The 24,093-nt window shown below is 41.2% G+C and overlaps 1 protein-coding gene across 1 annotated transcript in view; it reads right to left on the bottom strand.

Annotated features, from left to right (window-relative positions):
* Nucleotides 1-339: 339 nt before the first annotated feature.
* The window catches only part of NPR3 (natriuretic peptide receptor 3), a 33,236-nt gene continuing 9,482 nt past the window's right edge, over nt 340-24,093 (bottom strand). Inside the window, exons 3-7 of the mRNA XM_010015391.1 lie at nt 11,617-11,752; nt 7,382-7,476; nt 4,150-4,285; nt 2,652-2,736; nt 340-451 (exon numbers count right to left, since the gene is read on the bottom strand). Of these exons, the coding sequence (XP_010013693.1) occupies nt 340-451; nt 2,652-2,736; nt 4,150-4,285; nt 7,382-7,476; nt 11,617-11,752 (564 nt within the window). The remainder of the gene's footprint in view (nt 452-2,651; nt 2,737-4,149; nt 4,286-7,381; nt 7,477-11,616; nt 11,753-24,093) is intronic.

The raw sequence follows: 24,093 nt of genomic DNA on the forward strand, positions 1-24,093 counted from the left end.
GAGCTAAAAAAAGAAAAAGAGGGAACAGAATGAGGCATTCCCAAGCAGCTAAACCCAGATCTGCTACCCTTAATACATGCCTTAAGAAATACGGTCCTTACATACTAGGTAGATCCTGTAACATCAAACTACATCATCTTCTTTTTTCATGAGATGAAAGGCCATGTGGCATAATGTGATTAGTAAATCATTCCTGAGCTTCTGAAAGAAATTAAGACAAAATTACTGCTTAAAAGAGTGAGTTCTTCAAGAGCCTCTTTTTACACTGATGTCTTTGGTTGCGTCTTTTTCCCTAATTCTTTTTTGCCCTAGGAAGAATGGGATTCTTTTTCTTCTTCTTTATGCGGCAGAAAAATGAGATCTAATGGAGTCTTCACGTAACTGCCGATGTTTCCCCATGTTACAGTCCTCCTGTCGAGTTCGTCTCTCAATAGTTATTCTGTATTTCTTTCTGCATGAAAGGAAAGGAACAGAGTGAGAAATCCTTCTCCAGCTATAGCGTAACAGGACTTCCCTTATAAAGAATGCCTGTAGGGGACAGCTGGGTGCCAGCTGAAAAATGAAATATGGCAGAATGTGAAACCCTGGTCAAAGATTAAAGTAGTTTGCCTCGAAACATTTTACCCAGGCTCAAGAATGCCTGTTAATTTCTACACAGCAGTCTCAAAGCACCAAGACACAGACATTTGCTTCTTTGAACATTTCTGATCTAGTGTGAACTGTGCCACATCACTGCTTTGTATTGATCAAAGCCAAATTTCTTTCCAGTAACAAGGGTGGGGGAGCACTTTATTCAGAGTTCAAACAAGAGATCTGACTATTCAGTTGCATTTCTCACTGAAAGTGTGTATTAACTAACTAATCGTCCCTTCTCCCTCTGAGAAAGCTACTATGTTTGTAATGTCAGAGGAGGTAGTATGATGAATTAAGAAGAGGGATGTAGAGGGTAGATAAGAAATAAATACAATTGCTCATGCATCAGACACAGTTTTTCCTGTGTGCCTTCCTCTAGGGCCTTTTGAAGAATTCTGTTATGTTACTTTATACGTCAAACATGCCCTCTGATCGCCTTTCAGTTTCCCCTTTAGTATCCAAATGTCCCCCAAAAATCATAACAAGATTCATATCTATATTTAATGCATTTATGCTTCTACTCAGTTTCAGGACCAATTTTTCCAAAGGGCACTAGTACAGCCCCAAATCCATACAGCTCTGCTTTGAAGATGCATGACAGAAAGCTTGTATGCTAAGTCTGCATGCTCAGTTGTGGTAATTACAGATCCAAATGAGATGTAATCAGAAGACATATACAGTTTGAAAGGTACCAAAGCTGCAGTTACAAGTTGCTTCCAGGCACATAATTGCTAGATCTATATTTTCTGAAAATCTGACTCACAGATCCTCATATGTTACATTTCATATGTTTACTCTAATGGTGGAATTAGAGGGTTGTCCCTACACCTGCTTTGAATGAGTGCAATCACATCTCCAGGGTGAAATTCACCCGTGTGTCTTTAGATGTCTCATACATGAAAATACACCTGACAGAGTACCCAAGGTTTCCTTCTGCCCAGGATATGTCTTTAGCCTCCTTTCATGTCCTCACATTCTAATTCTGTCCTCAATATCAGCAATGATAAAAAACACAGCTCAAAACTGTCATCTCAGATTAAGAATGTATAAAAGATGCAAGAACCTCTGATGACATAAAGATAGACTTGTATTTTCTTTTGAAGAGAGTCTTTAATCAGTCTTGGCTAATTTATCTTCTTTCAAACAGATTATTATAAGCACCAAAGACATGTAAGAATAAAAACATACTACAGAATTTTAGTTGTAAGCACCTAACAAATAATCCTGGTTCTGGGATCTCTGAAACCCTGGAAATGTTCTGGTGAACTGAAGCAGTTTCTGGCTATTTTTCAGTTTGTTAACATTCTTTTATAAACTGATATTTTTATCGGATAGAATAATTTGATTCTTATATGCAGAGGTTAATTTTATTCTCCTTTTCCATAGCATAAAAGGATAAATTATAGTATATATAAGATACTAAATATGTATAACTAATTTATTCTGCCAGTGTAGGATCAACTCTCTGACTAGAGGTGAAAGAACTATTTTACTTAACCAGGAATAAAACACTGATCACCCTGCACTGACCTCAGCTTATTAAGTTAAATGCACAGCTTTGAAATCCAAATTCTCTCTTATACCGAAACAGAAATCTCTTTCTAGCTTCCAATACAATCCTGCTCAATGCTGAAAAACTAAGCATGGTACCAGGCAAGTAAAACAAATCTCTTGCATGATCACAGCCTGCACAATTACGCTGGCAAGAAGTAACAAACAAATGCAGCTTTTGAGGCCAGTGTGCTTTACTAAAGCACCTGTGGATGACTAGAACTCATTGGAATTACTTGCAGAAGTAAAGTTAGTCAGAGATGTAAGTGGTTACAGGATAAGGCCTTGAGTTAGTAAAATCATTTGGATATACACAAAAGGACAATCAAAGCGTGCTAACTGTCTTGGGTGGGAATGTTACCAGAGATTATTATGGTGCTTCCCTGTCTCACATCAAGGATGTGCTGCCAGGAGCTAAGAGGTTTTGGAGTAAAGAATTCACAGAACTTTCGAAGAATTGGACTAACCTGAAAAAGTAAAAAGCCATTAGCAATCCTGCTCCGAGCAAGGCACCCACCACTATTCCGGTAACTGCTGATTCTCCTAGACCACCTGCTTGAAAAGGTGAAAAACAAACAATCAGGGTTCATATTAAGAACTATCTGCATTCACGTATTGGAAAATACACATAACTAGGAAATGAGTGACCAACATCAGATACTACAAAAGCCTTTCAGAGCTCAGTAGTCCGTGGGAACCTCTTTCTTAGTTCCAGTTTCTGCATGTTTATTTTTTGTCCTTGCTTTTCTGGGGTTAAACAAGCCCCAAAGATCAGTGTCAGATGAAGACACAGTTCTTGAGACATGATGCACAGGAATGTTGTTAGGAAACTGGTCTGGACAGCTTGGTCTGAATCATAACACAGACTGGGATTACAGTGACGCACATTGTAGGAATCAGCTCTTAATATGCCCTGAGTCACTGCAACAGAAACAAACTCATTTCACCTAGCATCATAACCCTCTATCACCCAGGTTTATTAAAATAAATGTATGATTACCCAAAAGTTCCTCCATTTATTTATTGTTTCTGAATATATGATGTTTAAAGTTAAATCTGTATGAGCTTCGTCTTGCTTCAAATCTTAACAGAGGTAGAGCAAGAAGCACAATGGCTGAGGGGGAGCCCAAGTAGGGTCTGTTACTCTGTAAAGTAAATGCAATTTTGTCTGTACATCAGGATGTGTGGAAGAAGGTGCATAGATACACCATGCTAAGCATAAAGGGTGTGGGGTGGAAATAGCCTCTACAGCATGTGCAAACACAAGTTTTTCAGGAATTGAAGAACTGTCAAGCTGCAGATGCCTTTTCACTGCAGGACTAGCAATTTGTTTCCTGTGAATAGCTGAGACCACTCTTTGCCATTGAGGCACCAGTATCTTCCTACCCCTATCTCCCTGCAATGTCCTGCTCACTTCCACATGATATGTAAAGTCAGTACACTGCAAAACAAAGGCACCTTCTCTGTGAAGAGTAGTCATAGCCTTCTGGATTCACAGACTTCACTTCTTCTCAGTCTACTGGCCCCTCACATTGCCCTCTCAATAGCACTGAAAATCATTCTGCACTGGGAGAACACTGCTCCCATCAACACCGCCTTCCCAGCTGCTAATTATCAATATGGTTATTCTCTATTTCGGGTTTCAGTTATGTCCTTCTTTCTGGCTAAAACAGATTCTAGATTTCTGGCTAAAAGAGACTTTAGCCCCTGGAAAGCCCTAAAGTCTCCAGGGCCCTGGGTTGTGCATCATGATTACTGTCATGTTCAAATTCAGGGAAGTAATTCAGATTGTGTATTACTCACGGCTGCCAGACCTTAACTTCCCCAACAGTCAGCAGAGACATACTCACGATGTCTCAACTGGACAACTGTGCTAAGGAATTTAATATGTCCCATTATGCTGCATCACCACGTGGATTCCTCTCTCTGACAGCCTAGGCAGAAGCATTAAGTCACTAAACTTACATGATTTACATGGTGTATTGTTTGTGTGCTCTGAAACTCGGCTTTCATCTAGTCGCAGCCTGCCGTGATTCCAAGGATATTTCACATTTGACCGAATTTCAAAACGCCCCTGCTTTCCGTAGTAGTCCCCAATCACCTATGCAAAAAAAAAAAAGAAAGGAATGAAAAGAGTTTTCCGATCAATTTAGGGAAGCAAAACTAAACAAGAGAGCAGCATCACTCACTTGGATGGCTGTGGCAGGATGTTGAATCACAAAAATAGGGCTGAAGGGGTCTGTATGAGGTTATGTACTGCACGCCCTGCCCCAGGGCAGGATCAGTTGAACAAACGCATTCCTGACAGATGTTTATCTAACCTGTTCTTAAAAGCCTTCAGAGATGGAGAGTTGACAATTCCTGCAGGCAATTATTCTGGAATTTAGCTATCCTTGCTGTCAGTGGCTTTTCCTAAGGTAACCTAAATCACCTTGCTGCAATTATCTATCACTACTTATCAAACTGACAATGGATAGACTCTTGCTTTCTGAAACACTGCTTTACATACTCACAGCATCTGGTGTGCCCTTAGGCTTCTCTTCTACATAAATCAAGTTCACGTAGTGTTTTTTAACCCTCTGAATACTCCTCCTGCTCTCCCCGGGCTTTCTTCAATTGCTTCATAAAGGACTGTCATCCACCTAGGTGAAAGTACCATTCCAAATGTGCCGAGGCTCCTGACTACAGACTCCAGCCTGGACTTTTCTGTTTTGCAAAGATCCGGAGGTACTTGATCACATTCAGCTAAAACTTTCAAATCTGCTGAAGAACTATGATGGAGCTTGTCATTTTCCACTTTATATATATGCAGTTGTTGACATTTACATAGAAAGGGACTTTCATGCTTATTATTCGGGTAGAATGGACTATTTTTTCAGACCAATTCATCAAGATACTTTAGAATTTCAGTCCTGTCCTCAACAATAAATCCAGGCTTTATCCAAAATAATGTATGTTGGGTCTACTGCAAAGTTGCAGGACTGAACTACGCTATCAGTAGTAGGTCACTCATTGGAAAACAGCTCAAAAAATCCCTAGGTACAGTAGTAAAAGTCAATTATCATGACACTGAAGTAGTAAACGATTGTAGAAGCACATATTTATTCTACCATGGATAAAAACCATCTATTAACTCACTGGGTTTAGAATTCAAGCCACTAATAGCCTGTTCAAATCTTTCACCTAAACTTGATTATGAAAGGACTTACAAGATAACATTTGCCCTGGTTAGATACAGAAAGGTAGATTACACACAAAATAAAGAAGTTATTTAGTTTTGTGACTAAATCCTTAGAAGACCTTTTTAGAACATCTGTTCAAAAATAAAGGCAAATTCAGCGAACTGGAAAAAGTAGAGGGAAGAAACCTCTGAAACCATTTGCAGGCAGCAGACTGTTCATTAAGAGACTGTTTAATTTATCAAAAAAGAGTGGGAGAGTTCTCTACCAGCATAGCTTTCCAAGTCTGCAAGCATACAGAAAACCTTAAGACCAAATAGTTATAAGCAGCCACGAAACAGATTCAGATCAGAAGTAGGATATATATTTTTAAAGAGGAAGAGTAATTAAATAGTAGAACAAACATCAAGTGAGCAAGTGAGTCAGTCCCTGTTCTTTCAGTGTCTCCAAATGAAAAACAATGCCTGTTACAGTGTGAGCTTTCATCACATGCAAACTACAGCGCTTCAAACAACAGCAAGAAACGTGCCTGCTGAGGTCAAACTAGGTCATCTAGTGTTTTCTTCTAGCTTTAAACTCTGTGAATAGACCTGGGAAATTGGCTCTGCCCAAACAACCATTCATCTGGCTCAGTTCAGCTGAGAAACATTCTCAAACAGACACACAAAAAACTGGTAAAATGAACAAAACAAGGCATGGAAGAAATAATGCTTTTAGTGTGAGGCATAAGGGTCAAAACAAATGTAGCAGACACAAGTAGCAAGTAGCCACATGTAAAATATGTTAATTTATATTATTGTATATTGTATATTTATATACATCACATACAAAGCAGAGGGAAATTAAAATGAGCAATATGGTAAAAAGTGAAATGTAGCATCAAAGAAATTAAAGATAGTTTAAATTGTGAGTAAAAGCAATGGAAGGAAGGGTCAGAGAGGGGGATTACATTGACACGAGAGAAAAAGCTAATGGGGTGAACAAACAGAAGAGATAAAAGTTGTTCAAACCAAAGTTACCCCAATCAAACTGTACTCCTAGGTTCAGTTAATGATGACTACTCCTGTAGCTTTTCAGTTACTTTTACACACTAAAATACACTGAAACACACCAGACATCCTGATGCTTTTAAAAAGGCTTCTCGAGTTTTGTCTCTGCCACAGCACAGACAGGAACAACATAACTTCACTGGATTCCACACGTAGAAATGTCCAGCTCAGGCTTGCTGCTGCTTTATAGTTGAGACTGATGAAACAGGGGAGGCCAGCAAAGCTTAGGTTGATGCTGACACTGCAACTAACAGAAGCTTTACACTGCATCTGGAGTTAGGGCAATGCATGTATTAATAAACTCAAGCCAGTCGTGCTGTTCTCTATGTGCAGTTGGTGCTGTTTCTCACAGACTGTTTTTCACAGTCTGTCTGCCTCCACTCCTGCTGTGTCCAGTGGAATAACCCACGTGGTGTATGTGGAGCTGTCTCATTAAAATGTCTCTTAAACATTGAAAACAAGGCACTTGGGTCTTGCTGCCTGATAAACAAGGTGAGGCAAGGTCTGCACTCCTGCCTGTGGTTGACCACAAAGTAAGATTAAAATACCTGTAACTCGCTGTGCTCACACATTAGGGTGATTTGTGCAGCCCCATTGCTATAAGGTTAACTTTTCTTCTTACCAAAGAATAAAAAGCCCTGCTCATTTTAAACAATAATTTCCCATATTCAGAATTTACCAGTGCTTAGCTAGCTTCTGAGATTTCACTCTATAAATTTTAAAGACTCTAGTATGCAAAGAAAGATGTCTTGTTAAAGAAAGGAAGTTAAGAAAATTTAACTTAAGATTACTAATTCAAGATAGTTATTTTACAGAAAGGATTTGGTCTCCAGGTTGATAAGATTAAGCAATACCACTTAAAATTGTATATTAAATATGCAGATGCCCACCAAGTAAACGGATGATATCGTGTTGTATTACACTGGCTAATTCATCAGTGGCCAACTGCAATGGTGTTTGTTTCCTTACCTCCTGTGTACCTGCCTCTGGGTCCGTCATTCCAATCACAGAGAAGTCCCCATATCTGTCTCCATTGGCATCAATGGACACCTGCCCTGCAATGCCTACAGAATGGCATGTGAGGAATTAGAAAATTAATTAAAATACTGAGCCTTTCCAAGGAAAACAAGAAAACAAGTGGACAGGTTTTTACAGACTGATATGACAGGAAATCTCATCAGTCTCTCAGCATTTTTGCTGGCATTCCAAAAGAAATTGTAATTTCATCTCGGTGTCTGCATTCCTGAATTCTTAACATTTCTCCTTTTTAAATATCAAATGTGTGAGGCTGTTTAGGGAATATGTGAGAAAAATCTAATCCAAAGCCAGCATGCAAGAATAAAAAAACAAATACATTTTATGTGAATTATTTACAGAAAGCCTAACCCTGAAACACCTAACAATGCCTCAGTAAGGAAAGTCCAGTTCATGTGCTGCAGAGGACACAGGGGCACAGCCCTACAGCCCACAGACTGAAGGGGTTGGTGCACCCGTAAAGCCAATCCAGTGTTGTCTCCATCTGATGGGAAGCAGCATGGACAAGGGCTACCATGTGCACTGCCTATTCATAAGTCCTACATTCAGTTACATAGGATTAACTGCATAATATGGCACTGCTTATTTTATATTTTTAGACCCCCGGTTCACTTCCTTCACAAGTTCTAGGCTGTAGAAACTGTGAATCATAGACAAAGGGTAACTCAAGTTTGAAAGGACTTCATGAAGTCTTGAGTCCAACCTCCCACTAAGAGCAAGGTCAGCCGGAAGGTCAGAATAGTAAGATGTTCAGGATTTTATCTGGTCTTCAAAACATCCAGGGATGGCAACTGCATAACCTCCCTCGGGCAGCTTGTTCCAACAGGCACGATGAATAAACACTTCCTTATATTCAGTCTGAACCACTTCTTTCAATGTAGGCCCTTGTGTATAAAAAGCATCGCTCCAACCTCTTATGCTGTAAGTCAAACAGGTTCTTAGAATCCATTAGACAATAGCAATTAACTACGATGAAGACACTGCAAGCCTTTGCTGATATGCTTTATCTCCTCAGATATTGCAAAATGTGATCGTCCACTGCCTGACATCAAAGGTACACATTTACACCAGTGCAAATCAAACACACGTTGTTATACATCCACATGGCATTGTGGATGACATGACCAGACCAGGCACAAAGCAGTAGAGAAGCAAGTTCTCAGTGACTGTACATCAGAAAAGAGAGGTCAGAAATGTAGCCAGCATATAAATTCCCCTGAACATACCTGATGATAGTAAACATGCAACAGATTAACACACCCCTATTTATCTTGTCTCTGTTCCCATTTAGTGATGTCAGGAATGTTCAAACTTAAATGTGATTTCCAAAACATGCAGTGGTCACCGAAAGATTATTGTTGAGTATCTGTTTTATTACAATACAGTTACCAAACAATTCCCAATTTGATTACTGCAGGAAAACTTAATGGGTATAAAAACCACTTGGCACTGAAAGCACTGAACGAGGCCACAATGACGAGCTGCAACATCCCTGCAATTTGGATTCTGGACCTAACAATCTGGATTCTGGATCCTTCCTGGCCTAGAAAGCCAAAAACTCAGTTTTTGGAATTATGTATTAATTGGCTGAAACTCAGAATTCCTATGGATTTTTTTTAATGGGATAGACCAATTTTTAACTTTTCCATCTGAACCAAACCAAAGAGTTTGAAATGTCAACATTTCCTGCAGTGTTCTCCCATAAGAAACATATTTAAGAAATTTTGAAACAACCTTCATAAAGAACTGTGTTTGAATGAAGATGAAAGGATTTTACCCAGATTCTTTTTTTGTTCCGTTAGATAGCTACATACAGAAAATTTTGCTATTTTTTCAGAGGAAATGCCAATGAATAGAAAATATTCTCCACAAAACTTGCCCTGGAGTCATACTGGGTGTCTCTAACAGCCCAAGCAGTAAGAAATCCTTTGGTCACCTCAGTCTTAACCTTTCCCAAGCACATGATGTTGCCTGTGCAGTTGCAGCTGGCAGACTCTGAACACTGCACGAAACAGCATCCACATTCTACTGAAGCTGTGATGGGCCACCTATTCAGAGCCAGCTGCAAAATGAGGTGCTCTGGCAACTAAATATCTTATTATCACCAGCTAAATTAATGTAATTAATGAAATCGGAATTCTCATCATTAAGGCCTGCAAAAGTTTAAGTGAATTTTAAAGCTTCACTCCTGCAGTAGAGCCTGGTGGATGTATGCATGGACTGCACTTCAAGATGCTGCATCCACTTCAGAGAGGGGCTTACAGGTAGAATAAAAGATAAGATTTTCCAAAAAGGACTGCTTTGCAAGACATCAAATTAAAGGTCTCTGACAACATCAGTTTTATCCCCATAAATTATGTCCAGCAAAGTACTGCCACAGGGATGAGATAGCATATGACTTACAAGGCATTTTGACCTTTTCAAGTGCACCCTCACAGCTCGACTTGACAACTACATTTTCAGAGTAGGTTGGACAGGTCAGCCAGCAACAAAAACCAGTTTTCACAAGTGGGGAAAGAGAACATTTTTCCTCCTGATTGGATTTGCAAGGTGTGAGAACCAACCATGTAACCTGCATGGAGCACATGCTACTATAAAAGTCTTGCATGGGTCCACCAACTTGTGGCTTCCTGGAGCAGAGAAAACACAGATAGGCTGTGCTGGGGCATCTGTCCATACACAAGATAAGCAAACAGTGAAGCAAATCCTTCGACACCAGATTCCCTCTGTTAAAACAGTGTGTTTTGGGAAACCATGGATGCAAAGGGACATAGTGGGACATCAAACAGTCTGCACCTGGTGCAGGGCTCTCTATGGGACGACTGCAACTAGCATAATTTAAAGCAATCCCTTGTGTTGCCTTAAGCTGCTCTTGGGACCCTTCTGCCTTTTCTTCAGGACAAAAATTGAGAACAGAAAAGAGAAGGGGCTATCCTTCCTGCCTTCCTCCACTAGGTCCAGTGTGTCCTTAGATCACAGAACCTAACCACTGAGGTTCTCCTTGCACATTCAAATTTATCATTCACTCTTTATCTAGGGGAAATGTTTCTCTCTCTTAGGCTGTTCAGCCTGGAAAAGCGAAGGCTGCGTGGAGAGCTGCCTTCCAGTATCTGAAGGGGGCCTACAAGGATGGTGGGGAGTGACTCTTCATTAGGTATGGTAGTGGTAGGACAAGGGGTAACAGCTTTAAACTTAAACAGTGGAACTTTAGGTTAGATATAAGGAAGAAGGTCGTCATAGTGAGGGTGGTGAGGCACTGTAATGGTTGCCCAAGGAAGTTGTGAATGCTCCAACCCTGGAGGTGTTCAAGGCCAGGCTGGACAGAGACTTGGGTGACACAGTTTAGTGTGTGGTGCCCCTGCTCATGGCAGGGGGGTTGGAACTAGATGATCTTAGGGTCCTTTCCAACCCTAACTATTCTATGATTCTATGATTTCCATAGGAAATCTTGCCAATCCTACGCCAGAAGATTGGAATATTCTAAGAGATAGAGGGCAATATTCTAAGATATGACTGATGAATCCAATAATAATCGGTTTCTTTATGATGATCCCTACCTGGCAAAAGCACTCGCATCACCTAGCATCAGCAGGGTGACATACAAGTGCCAGTTGCACTGTGGAATCACAGCCTAAAGGATCAGGCACAAAAAGGCAGAGCTCTGTTTAGTTGCTGCCCCTGAGATAACAGGCTCAGCTCCTGAAAAAAGGCTGGGGGGAAATCCCTCAGGGGCCCAAAGGAGCCCCATCAAGAAACAAAAAAACCTAGCACCTGCTTGCTTCTATCTATTCCCAGGCTTTTAAGATAAAAAAGTCAAATGGAAAAAATGACGAAATCTCAGAGCTAAGAGATGCACATAAGTAAAGTGAGCAGCTGTAATCTTTTCAAAAACAAAAAAGGAGCCTGAGAAAATTATTGGTATTTCTTCACAACATCAGTGAGGGTCATTAAATTGTTAGGAGTTTTCTGAGCTGAGTAAGACCTCAAAGGGTAGTTCAAAAGAAAGTCAGACTGGGGAGGTATGTGAGCCAGCCTTAGAGATGTATGTGGTTTCATATGGTTATTTCCCTCTCATTTAAGAATGGAATAGGCATGGGTCGTTACTCTGCACACAACAAATACCTGACTTTTTTTGACTCTGGAAGCTGGAATTCCATATTAACTCTTACCTTCATACGTTCTGTTCCGTGTTTGCTGAACAATTTTTTCACCATCTTTCTTACTGAAACCAAACTTCAGGACTTCCTGCAAAGCTAGAGCATAAAGAAGAATAGCATCATGGAATCCTTCCACAAACATGTTCACCTAAAAAAACAAAAAAAAAAAAAGAAAAAAAGCAATGGCAATTGACACATGAAAAATTTTTCTTCCCTACTGAATTGATTAACTAGAGGCAATATCCAAATTAACCAGTATGACTAATTCAGAAGGTTATTTTCTCAACTGCTGGAACGCAAAGGAATGTGTCTCAAGAAAAAATAACACAACAAAACCCCAGGGGAAAAATGGCAACTTGTGATCCATTTTTAAGAACAGTTAACCACTATCTGCTACTCTGAACATTCAAATCAGACTTTAATGTTGTGTCTGAATAGTTCTGCAGATAGGGGAGAAATCTGCAGATCACAGTTCCCAAGCCCAGACGCACCAATTCTGCAGCTGACCATGTGCGATTCTGTAAGGTGCTGAGCACCCTCACCCCACAGCACCAAGCATGTCCTCCCCCTGCACAGAGGACTTAGCAGCTCTCAGGATTGGGAAGTATGTTCTGCCATGATTTTTTTTGGAGAGTGCAACTGGTGGATTTGCTTGTTTAATGATTACCACTTCCACTTCTGGCCCTCACTCAACCGAGCACCTCTCCACTAGCAAATGAGCAATGGAGGAAACTACTTACCCTCTACAGTAATGCATTCTCTGGAACTGCCAGGAGAACAGCTTCCTGTCTTTTACAGTTTTTTCAGTAAGTGACAGGAAATGAATGAGATGTTGCTTTCTAACCCTAATATGAAAGAAGACTGCTGCCAACCACATCTGCTTCCCACGAGTCTGCGCAGGCAACCTACAGCTTTTGGTCTACATCATTGTGAATAACATCAACACTTAAGAGTGCTGCAGAAACACTTCAGGTTTGTTCACAGAAGCCTGGTGTGCTTCAGCGATGAAGCAGTATTTCTTTTAGGAGCTGAGTTCAAATGGAGACCCATCAGCAGAAACAGACACATGTGGCTAGAGTAGCACAGCTCCTCCTCTTCCGTAAGCAGAAACTCACATCTCAGTAACTTAATGCATCCTGGCTTTATGCACAGTAATTCAGAATGAGTTATCTTTTCAGCTGCCAGAAAGATGTTCCCATTCACTCACAGTTGCACTACAATGGAAAAACTCCCGACATCCTAGCAAAGACATAATCAACAATTATACATTATCGGGTCTCTTATTGCCATTTCCAGTGAATAACCCACCTCCTGTACAAATGTCCTTGACAGAAGAAACATTTGCCTTATCTTCCATCTCCATGTATGTAAACAATTTAAAATGTTGGTAAATAAAGTGATACTCTAACTCTGACAGTTTTAGCTGGACATTAACAATGTTAAAAGATAAAAACATGTAGTCAGTTAAGTAAATAACTGCTCCATAGATAAGAAGTATTACATAATTGATTGGCTAAGCTGAACTAACCAAGCCCCTGGTAATGTAATTACACACAAGACAGCTGCAAACATTTAGGAGAATTTCAGAATTATTGACTGATAACACAAAAGTTTACATTGTTCTGATATTTAAAATTTGATTTTTAGATAACTCCAACCTTTGTTTTATTGAGAAAATGCACCACCAGTTTAGCGGAGGAGCCCCACAGTGCTATAGGAGACACAGAACAGCTCAGCTCGGCCCGACAGCCAAAGACAGCTGCAGTTATTTTAACCTAAGGAGAAGGCATGAAAGAGGAGGTGAAAGTCAGGCCTTCAGTGGAATAACAAGAGCTGACGGGCAGAGTGCACACTGGGGCAGGCTTTGCCAGTGGGGGGTTTAACTTTTCAGAATTGAACAAAAAAACCCCAAACCAAGAAACCACGAAGCTCGACAACTGCTTTATGTGCCAGCACTAGAGTCCAAGTGGCCTGTGGATGATCAAACATGGGCTTTCTTCATGTAACACTCATTCTCCCAGGAGAGAAATTAGTCTCTCTAGTTGCTCTACCTCCCTACTGGCTGATTTTGTTTGTGCCTGGCACCTATTTCAAGGAAAACTATTTGTCACTTCCTTTGTCCATAGCAAAGACCTCTTAGTGTAACACAGCCGCCTTCAAAACCTATTTTGTCAGCTAATTTGCTCAATCTGAAATCTACCCATGCCACCATCCTGAAAACCCTCCTGTAGATGCTGCAGATTTGCCAGATAAGGCGTGTCAAAACTCACTTGGCAATGTGGGAGGTTACAGCCACAGACCCTTGCCTTGACTCCTGGCCAAAAGCCCTTACATTACATATGAAAAATGACAACAGAAAATCATCAGATCAGCTGTGCCATTTTCAGTTCCTCAAACACAAACCCCAGAACTTTATATTACATTGTCAAGGAAGGTGAAACTTCTGGCGATTTGTGCCATTTTGAATCTTCTTCTAAAAGAGACTGCAGGTGAGACCGCATCTGTACTCTCCAGCCAAACCATATGTTGGGCACACTGGCTGCGTTTAACATTATTCCAGGAACATGCTCAAGCACCAGTTCCTGAAATGGAATACAGGATGCCGTGAAGGGCACAACATTTTCCTGCATCTCACCTTGCTTGGTCATTTAGAAATTGCCACGATCCTACACAAAGAATGGGTTGCATGCTGTGTAGGACTGCTCTAACCTACAAAGGAGAAAACATTGGAGATGGGAGGAATATTACAGTACAAGGTAATAGCTCCAGATAATTCTGAAGGGATTGCTCTGTCTTTGTTCCACTTTCCACCTGCCCAGAGCTTGCGCATGTTCACTCTGCAGCCTTGTTGCCTGTGACTGTCTACAACAGATCCTCTGAGTAAAAAGAGTGCAAAATTTGCTCCAACTCATACCACTCCTGACTTAGTAGAACAGTGTCCCAAGCCATATAATCACAGGATTTCCTTTATGGAGAACATCAGCTCTGTAAATGATACTTCATACACCTCATGGATGCGAAGGATTTCCTTTCTTTTCTTCTTTTTTTTTTTTTTATTATTTTAACATAGCTTATGTTCTACATTCAGTCCTATCAGAAATGACGGAACAGGCTAACACCCATATCCAAAAATGTTCACACTTTCTGCCTTTTTCTTTGAATTTTAGAGTATCTCACAGTAAGAATAAATAATACTTACAAAAAAAAACCATCCTTCCTTTGCTGCAAGAAAGGGTTAAAAAGGGCTAGAAGTAAATGTTCCATGAATGCTTCAAACAGGGATGAGAGTAAATGTGAAGATGTCTTCACAGTTTGCTTGAAGGTCTCCATAGTAATTACTAATGTGTGATTCAACATCAGACAGCCTCAGGACAAAACTAAACAGATTATAAAAGCTATTAAAGATCCACTGATCTTGTGCACAATTACCAGTTCTTTTAGTTAAGCTCTAATAAAAAGCAGAAAAATTTATTACAGTAGTTTCTGTTTTGATTTATGCTGGTTTTTTAATTACAGGTGTGAACTGAGCTCCAAATGCTGTGATCACAATTTGCATGTCAGGTCTACTCAGATGTTGCTGTCCCTGGCCTGAGCTGCACAGCAGAGCCACCCCTCAATGTCCACCATCAGCAATACGAGCAGAGCTGCCCAATATGCTGAACATCTTTGGAGACTGCAACACAAGTATGTGGAAACCCTCTCTACTGAGGTATCGTCCATGTTACTTTCACATCCCATTCAAGGTACCATGTAACTAAAAAGCAGGTAAGCTAACTGCATAGCTGGAAGAGATAAGCACACATTAGCGCCTTTTATTTTCTCATTTTTCTACTCTTAATTAGCCATCTTCTATCAGAAAAAAAACCCTCTCCATGGAAATCATATGAATAAACTCTACACAGTTCAAAGTTATAGTTCCCCAAGCAGCTATAGTGTGACCACACTATTCGTATATATCAAGGTGTTAACAGCATACGCAGCAATGCAAAATACTACCAACATGGAAGATGGCCAAGCTACAGCTACACAGGACCCATAATTTTCCATATCCTGCCCACTGACTGTTAAGTAAGCTTATTCTCTTCCATCTGGAACTGCCCAGCTCTAAATCACAGCAATTACAGCAATTCACACCATGTCTGTGCTAGGTGGGGAAGATTATCATCACTTTTCTTGCACTGCAAAAGCACACAGCTAACACTCCTCAACTCGGCCTCTGCACGTACTTCCCACTACATCCGCAGTGGTTTTCAAGTTGTCAATCTACAGTCCCAACCAAAATCAGTTAGGATCCTGGGGGACTGCACAGGGTGTACTGACTTTTTGCAAAAATCTTACCAATTTACATACTTGACATGATGCTCAAGACAAAATATGACTGTTTTCTCTTAAACTTTTAGTTTGCACAAACTCAGTGAGAAGCTCTAGGTGGAAGTGAGATGTAGATAGAGAATGTGAAGCCAAGGGAAGAATATCCTTACATTTGAGCATTACTTGTGAATAGGCGAAGTGAATTTCAAACCAGCAATGCATGTCCAGATTCAGCTTTGCAGTAATTTTTTAGTCCTACTGCCATAACACTACTACGTGTCACCCTGCATGTTACCATCAGGACATAACAGGATTATTACAGCTCTCATTAATTCACTGTCCAGCTCCTTAGATCCTCACATGATTTCCTAATGCTACTATGCAACAGAAATTCAGAGAGTTCCTAAATTTCACTTACGGATAACAGCCACTCCTTGGCATCGGGACTGAGATTTCAAGGACTCCCAAGTATAACAAATGCAAAGCCACAGGTTTCACCCATAGCCAGCTGTCATTAACAGTGTTTCTTGGAGCGCCCACAGACATGGATATATAACCAGCAACTGGAAAGACGGATGAAGCTGTAAACCACTTAATCAAAGCTGTATGTTTAGATGCCTAATACTAAAAACACAGCCTGTTCGCTTCGCTAACCGGACTGCTTGCCTGATAGAGCTGGACATCAGCAGTTCAAAGAAACAAGAATGGAAGGAGAAAAATAATAGAAACACATGGGTTCTCCAGAGAAGGCCACTTCCTCAATATTTAATTCACAACTGAAAAAGAACATACGGCACTATGCCAAATTCTGGGCAATGCAGCTGAAGCCAAGGACAGCCTCTCACTGTATCCGCCGATATCGACTCTATAAATACATAAATACATAAGCTGGCACCTGCTCAAGAACATGAGGCCAGAGCTCAGGACTTGGTTTTCTAAACAACAGATAACCATCCCAACCCTCACTCATTATTTGGGGCTGGTTTTCTTTCTCTTCCTAGAAAAAGAGGATGAGCATCCTCCACTATAAACAGACATCATATAGCAAACAAACATTGTACATATTAAAGACAGATTAATTCAAACACTGTTGCATCAATTTAATCTTTTACAGGGAGACTGTGTATGTGGAAACCTATAGGAGACTTTTCTTACAAGGGAGCATGTGACTTTATTATATGAATTCTTCAAACCAAGACTTACAGTCCACTTTAAAGCTTACCAATTCAGCACTGCAGTCAAACAAGGCATCACTTCCCTTCAACTTTAAGGAGGCTTTTTTCAACAAGGCTGCCTGCTTGTGTCCATCTCCTCACTAGTATTTACTGGTACAGCGGTAATGCTGAGTGCAGACATGAGCCCCCACCTAAGCGCTCTGCACACCAGGCAATGTGGCCCCAGCATGAGGACTCCGCAATTGAAGTGCAAGTTAAGAGAGAAGGTGTAGGCAGAAAAAACCAGGGCAATTAATTACATCTGGAGAGCAAGCAGCAGCCACAACCCATCAGCTGCCCACCTCCATCCTCATACGAAAGACAAGATGTATACAAAGATTCCTGCTTTTACTGCACTTTTACTGATTTGGACACAAAGACACTCCGCCACAGACAAGCCCTTTTTCTTCAGGTTAAGACTATGCTTTTGCCTGCCTGGACTGTTCAGCCATGCATCTGACCAGCCAGTACATGAACTGATGTGCACCCTGGGCATGCCAAACTGTTGCTACCCTTGCTCCACCTACACGAGAGGATGCTCACTTCAAAGGGACTGAAATTCCTCTAGTGACAAAATCCCATCCACTTCAAAGCCAGCTGTGGACCAGAAGCCAGCCCTTTGTTCCAAAAAATAGTGTGCTGAAATTAAAGAAATTAATAAAAAGAGAATAAAAGATAACAACCGATATCTGGGATTTACTTTAAAAAGGCTGCCAATTTCAGGGAGTTAAGGCACTTTGCCAGTGAACGTTATTTTACTGTCAGGGAAAGAAAGCCAGCCTTTGCTCTTGCACCTCATCCTCCTTCATGCTCTCTCCTTGTTTTTCTTAATACCCCATTCTTGAAAAACTGTTAGATTTACCGTCATCCTGCTGGGACAGACACAAGTTGCTCTTTTCGCTTAACGATGAATTGAAGCAGAAACCTATTCAATCCAAGGCCTCAAGGGAGATGGGCTGTGAAATGCCAGCTAGAACATGACAGGGCACAGTGATAACTGAGATGCAAGGGCATGGAGGCACCCTTCCATCCCACTGCCTTCAAGAGCTGCTCATCTTGTGTTTGTTTATTGCTTGCAACACTCTCCTGTGATTATCTAGAAAACAGCTTTAAACTCCTAGTGCCTGCTGCCAGCAGGGCAGGCAGAAAACTTCCAAGATACAGCCAAAACTTGCTCCTTCTATTACGCACAGACAGGGGAATCACCACCTCAGCAGATTTAGAGCCTTACCCACAGTCAGCTCACGTTAAGGGGCTTTTACTGTCACTGATTTGCACAAACTTTGGACCAAACCCATGACCTGACATCACCGGGTCTCAGCATAGCCCCCAAACCTCCAACAGTGTGGCTAAAGCAGGAGGGGGATGAGCTAAAAACTGCCATGCTCCAAGAAAGAGAAGCAGCTCTGAGACCAGATTTTCCCCTGCAAACCTTTGTGGAATTTATTCCTGGCTCTATTCAACACACTCACTGATTCACTTCTGCAAGTTGGTACCAGCCATTTTATCTCTCTATGGTTTTGGTTCCTGTATTAGCTTTTAACACTGTTCTCAAAGGAATGCAATCAATGTGGCTAAGGAACAGCACTGTTTTGAACCAGAAGTGAACTACTACAGAATAATCATTTAAGGGAATTTTTCCTTCATGTGTATTTTACACACATACTATTCGCCTGTGTAATTTATCTCTGAAGGGCTTCAGGCCACCTGTCAAAGACAAGGAATCACAGAATGCATTAATATGCTACTGCAGTCAAGGCAAAATCCCCATGTTCATGGTACATCTTTAATTTGAGGTAAATGACCAATGCAAAGGATCTCTAGCACACAGCACTCTATTAACATTTCTTGTATACTAAAGGGATCTTAACTGTTAAAGGTATAGCTGCCATTAAAAATGAACTGCCTTTTGAGGACTTCCTGCCTTCTAACAAACTACGTGGTCATTTGTGTGATAAGTTACAAAATTATGTTCAGAAACCATACTTCTAGTATGGTGAAACACAAGAGATACTGAAGAAGTTCCTCTTTCAGCTGAACACACAGAAATTAAAACAGTTTTCTAAAGACCTCATTGGTACTCTCATATTAACCTGCTATAGAGTTGTAATGAATGCTTACATTTTAAGTGAGCAACATGCAACTGCTGGAACAGTTTAATTGCATATATACACCTAGTAATAAAAAAACCCCAAACCCAGTGCTTTCATTAGGTATTAAGTTTTAAATGTCAGCAAGCAAGTTTGCAAGTTTGTTTTTCAAGCAGGAACATATTTCAGTTTTCATGATGACAGTCACCCATCTGAAAAAATAAGTTCCACCCACTAAAACAGGCCGACTGGTTAAAATACATGCAGAGCTAGGACAAACAGGAAGGACTTTTTTTATTAAATGTTTATACTTGTACAATGTGCAATTGTTTTGGGTTCTGGATTTCTAACGTTATCACCAAACCACAAAAATCACAGAAAAAATTTATTTTCTCCGTCAAAAAATGTCAACATCACATCAGTTCTCACGCTAAACGCAAGAGAAAAAAATTGCTTTATTACTGTGGAGAAAACTAATCTGTTCAAACTGAATTTACTTGTGCTACACTAGCTGCTGAGTAAACAGTATGAGGGTGGGCTGGTGGAATCTTTGGTGAGGTAAAAAGGACCCATCTGATGAAAGGATCATCTGATTTCTGCTTTGCAGCAGGTTAAGCAAAGGCTACCCAGCAGAGCATTTGCTTTAAGTACAGTCTTAAGGGCTGGATAAACACGGATGATTTAGGCACAGCAGAAACCGGTGCTTAGCTCAAAAGTGTGCTCAGAACTGGGATTAGTCACCTAAGCTTCTTATTCAGTACCAGGCGAAAATTAGGCACACAAACCCATTCACAAGCACCAGCAGCCCGCCTCATCCTTGCCAGCTAAGGAGGTGAAGAATGAGGGATGGATGTGACCCTGTTACTCTTGCACAGACAACTAACCAACTCCCTGCTGCATGGAGGTGCAGCTGAGCTGTTACAAAAACCCCACAGTGAGCCACTCCTTTCAAATCCCTTGCCCCTTTCATCTAAAAGCCCTCAGGCTATGACGGCTGTGCTAGCATGAGAGAAATTCAGGAGAAAATCCCCACTTTCAGGGAATCTGAACTCCACCCTTCCCTAACTTGTCTGCAGGGCATCCTGGGGTGCACTGGGGAGCTGAAACTCAGGTGCTGGGGGAGAGGGATAACCTGCTATAACCTGGGGTACCCGTGGGCTGGAAGTAAATCATCTGCCCACCTGAGGCTGAAGTTGCCATGACAAATTATGTTTTTATTAAATACCAGGGTAAATGGGCACAAAAACTTGTAAACCTTAATGGCATAGAACTAATGCAAACCCTCAGGCTGCTACTAATCACGCTTCCATTGCAAATAATTCAAAAATTAATTACTTGGTTTTGTTACTTGCTTTCTGGATATTGGATTAAAGGTGTTAAACCGGCTGATTAACCATTCCTTCGCTGGCATACCTGTAAGGATCCCACTAGCATGGAAAGGAGAGATGCAGCAGCTATATCTGAAGATATTTACGTGTACCTGTCAGCAGGCAGTAATGTTCCAGCCACACACCTGGAATGTGTCCTCCCACCCTCCAGCACCAGTATGGTAATTAACAGATCAAAATATGAGGATTTACAGCCCCTCCAAAATGCTAAAACCTCACTCTTAGAGCTTCCTGCTTCCTTGTTAGTTGTCTGATGCCCGAGACCCTGCTTGATTTTGCTAAGTGTTTTGTAATCTGCAGTCTGGTGGGCTAACTGGATGCATTGTACGAACGCGTGTCCCATCAAATGTAAATGCTCTCCTGCCTACTGAATGTTGCCTTGTTCCCGGCCGCCAAGCAAAGGGCACTCAGAGCTCCTCACCTACCCTCCTCTCATTGTCCCGCGCCCCTTTCTCATGCCCCTCTTATTCATTTGCCCTGGGACATAGACAGTCCTTGTCTTTTCAATCTGCCATGATACATTAGTTCTTCTTAGAATGGGTTAGACCTTTTGATTTTGTCTCAGGCTTCTCTTCCTAATGAAAAGAATATCTACGAAAGAGAAGGAAAGTCAGGAGTATACTCCTGTGAGTTCCTATGGCTCCCTGCCTGTACAAGAACACTGCTGCCTTAATCCACACAGACCATCCTCACAGGCTGACTAAATTAACCCCTCCACGCTAGAGGAATTGCTAAATATCCACTGAAATAAAAATCAGAGCTGGCAGCATGATACACTGACCTTCTCTCACAGCCCAGGTGGAACGCATCCGAGCCCTGCTGCCTGCCTTTGCTCTGCACAGTCATACACCTGGGTGACTTGACTCACCTACAGGGCCAGTGTGCCCTCCTGTTGGATTTGTCCCTCTGAGGACAGAGTCTTTCTCGGGGCTTTGTTGAGGTTGCTCAATCTCCCACCACTCAGCTGTAAGAAACTAATGTACTGATGTAGCAAGAGATCACAGACTTCATAGAATCACAGTATGTTTTAGGTTGGAAGGAACCATAAGCCACTAAACCTGGTTGCTCAAAGCCTCATCTAACCTGGCCTTGAACACTGCCAGAGATGGGGCAGCCACAACCTCTCAGGGCAATCTCTTCCAGGCTCACCAACCTCATAGTGAAGAACTTCTTCCTAATACCTAATCTAAATCTACCCTCTTTCAATTTCTACCCAATTTCAATGTCATATCCCTACATGCCCTTATAAAAAGTCCCTATCCAGATTCCTTGGAGGCCTGTTTAGGTACTGGAAGGCTGCTATAATGTCTTCCTGGAGCCTTCTCTTCTGGCTGAACAAGCCCAGCTCTCCCAGCCTGCCCTCATAGGACAGGTGCTACAGCTCCCTGATCTCTTGAGGTGATCAGCCCTCTCTGATCACTTAAGGTGTTACTGATTACCACCTATACTGTTCTTTTACAAAGCCTTGTCACCCCAATGTCATACAGTTAAACCTTGCCCTGCTATCATTCAGGATCACGTTTCACCATCTCAGTAGCTAAATGGTCAGAGGAAAGCTTCCCTCAACCATCTCAGTGCAGTGCCCCTAAAGAAAGTAAAACAAATCTCCTTCCCCCAACCCCTACCACCCTCCTAATCAAACTCTCCCATTAAACTGTTTGGCTCAGCCAGATTTCAAACACCGAACTCTTAACCCTGTCTATGTAACTGCAGCATGAGGCTACCAGCACAGGTGAACCCACTGCAGCGCCCGCAGCACTGAGGCTGGAGCTTCCCACCAGCCATCCAACAAGAACACCACTCCAGCTGCCTACCCAGGACCCTGCTGCTGGCTGCAACAGCATCCTGACACAGTACACACTCACCCAAACCTCCCATTTCGTGCCTTGTTGAGCTGAGAGGTTCTTCCAGCTAAAAAGGAAACTTTCAACTGAGTGTTATTTTTGTAAGCTACTCAGGGAACGAGGCTTGTAGAAAAAGGTAATAGCTACGCGTAAGTCAGTTTTCATTTCATAAATACCTTTCATTTTTCAAGTGTCATTTTTTGAAAAATGAGATATATAGTGTTCTCTTGCCTTCATCAAACATCTCTGAGCCAAACCTGAGGACCATGTAACATCAGTATCGAAAGTCCTACAAAGTTACATAAAAACAATACCTCAATGGGATAAATTACCTTTCGGATCACTAGCAATGCAAATTGCATGGAGAGGCATTAAAACAAAAAACTGGGTTATAAACTTTGCTGGAAGACATATTTTTCACATTTTATTAGCAAAAAATAAGGTGTATTTCTAGCAAGTATTTCAAAGGGAGAGCCTTGCCCAAAAATGACTATCTGTTTAGCAAAGTGGAATGCGAGTATCTGTGAAACCCAAGTGAAAACATGGGGCTATAGAAAATATACAACGTATATGTGAACATCAATTCTAAACTTCTACATTCCCAAAGAGTTCAGCTGTTACTATTTTCAGATACACCTACAGTTTTTATACTATCTCCTCCATGGTTTTAGGCACCTTCAAAATTATGCTTAGACAAGCTAGAAAAACTCAACAGAAAACCACTCGAAGAGAGAAGAATAATTTATTTCTCTTACTGTCTTGTATGACATCTGTTAATGGCAAATACTATTATGCTGTAGTTTTGCCTAAGACCCCAGCATTGAAGAGACTAGCCTTTCATATTACTGAGAAAGCATTAACTTCAGCAAAAAAGAAGTGGCTGCTGTATTCACCAAATTTAGCAGTCCAGAGTTCAACAGTGCTCTCACAGAAATTGAAAAAACTCTCATTAATTCAAAGGGGTGAAGGGCTGGTCATGAAAATCCTAAATACGTTTTTAATAATAGAATTCATCTTGTTAATAAGCTGGCATGTGAACCCATTTTTTCCGGCTGCTGAAAGCAGCTTGTGGTTTGCTTTTATTCTTCTGAACACAATTAGCAAAGCACTCCAGCAGCTGAATAGACCTATTCACTTGAACAGATTATTCCCGCGCAGGGTTTTTTTTGTTGTGGGTTTTCTCTTTTTTAAACCTCCCCAAAACTCTCTCCCACCCTGGTGTAGTCAGAAGAGACACAAAAGCCTGCCTGTCATTAATCTTGCCTGCCTGTGTCTGAAGAAAGACAAGTGGGACATTACATTGCTGAATTCATTACATTTTCAGCATCTCTCTCAGTGACATGACCGAATTGCTCGCTTCTCCCAACCCTTATCTTAGGTGGTGTACAATCCTAATTAAAAGGCTGACGTAAGGAATACACACAGGGAAGAGTCTGGCACGGATGTTACGGATGAGATGATAAACTTTATGAGCACAGCTACCTCCCACATAGCTTTTGTAGTTAACTGTTGGAGCCTGAACAGTTGCTCTTGTGCGCACCATTTCTCATTTCAAAGGGCTAAAAATGCTCAATAAAACAGACTTGCCCTTTCTAATAGGTAGCAGCATTTCACTGATGTAATTAATCTATGTAGCTCATTC

Source organism: Nestor notabilis, unplaced genomic scaffold (assembly GCF_000696875.1).
Source record: "Nestor notabilis isolate BGI_N333 unplaced genomic scaffold, ASM69687v1 scaffold2535, whole genome shotgun sequence".
NCBI lineage: Eukaryota > Metazoa > Chordata > Aves > Psittaciformes > Psittacidae > Nestor > Nestor notabilis.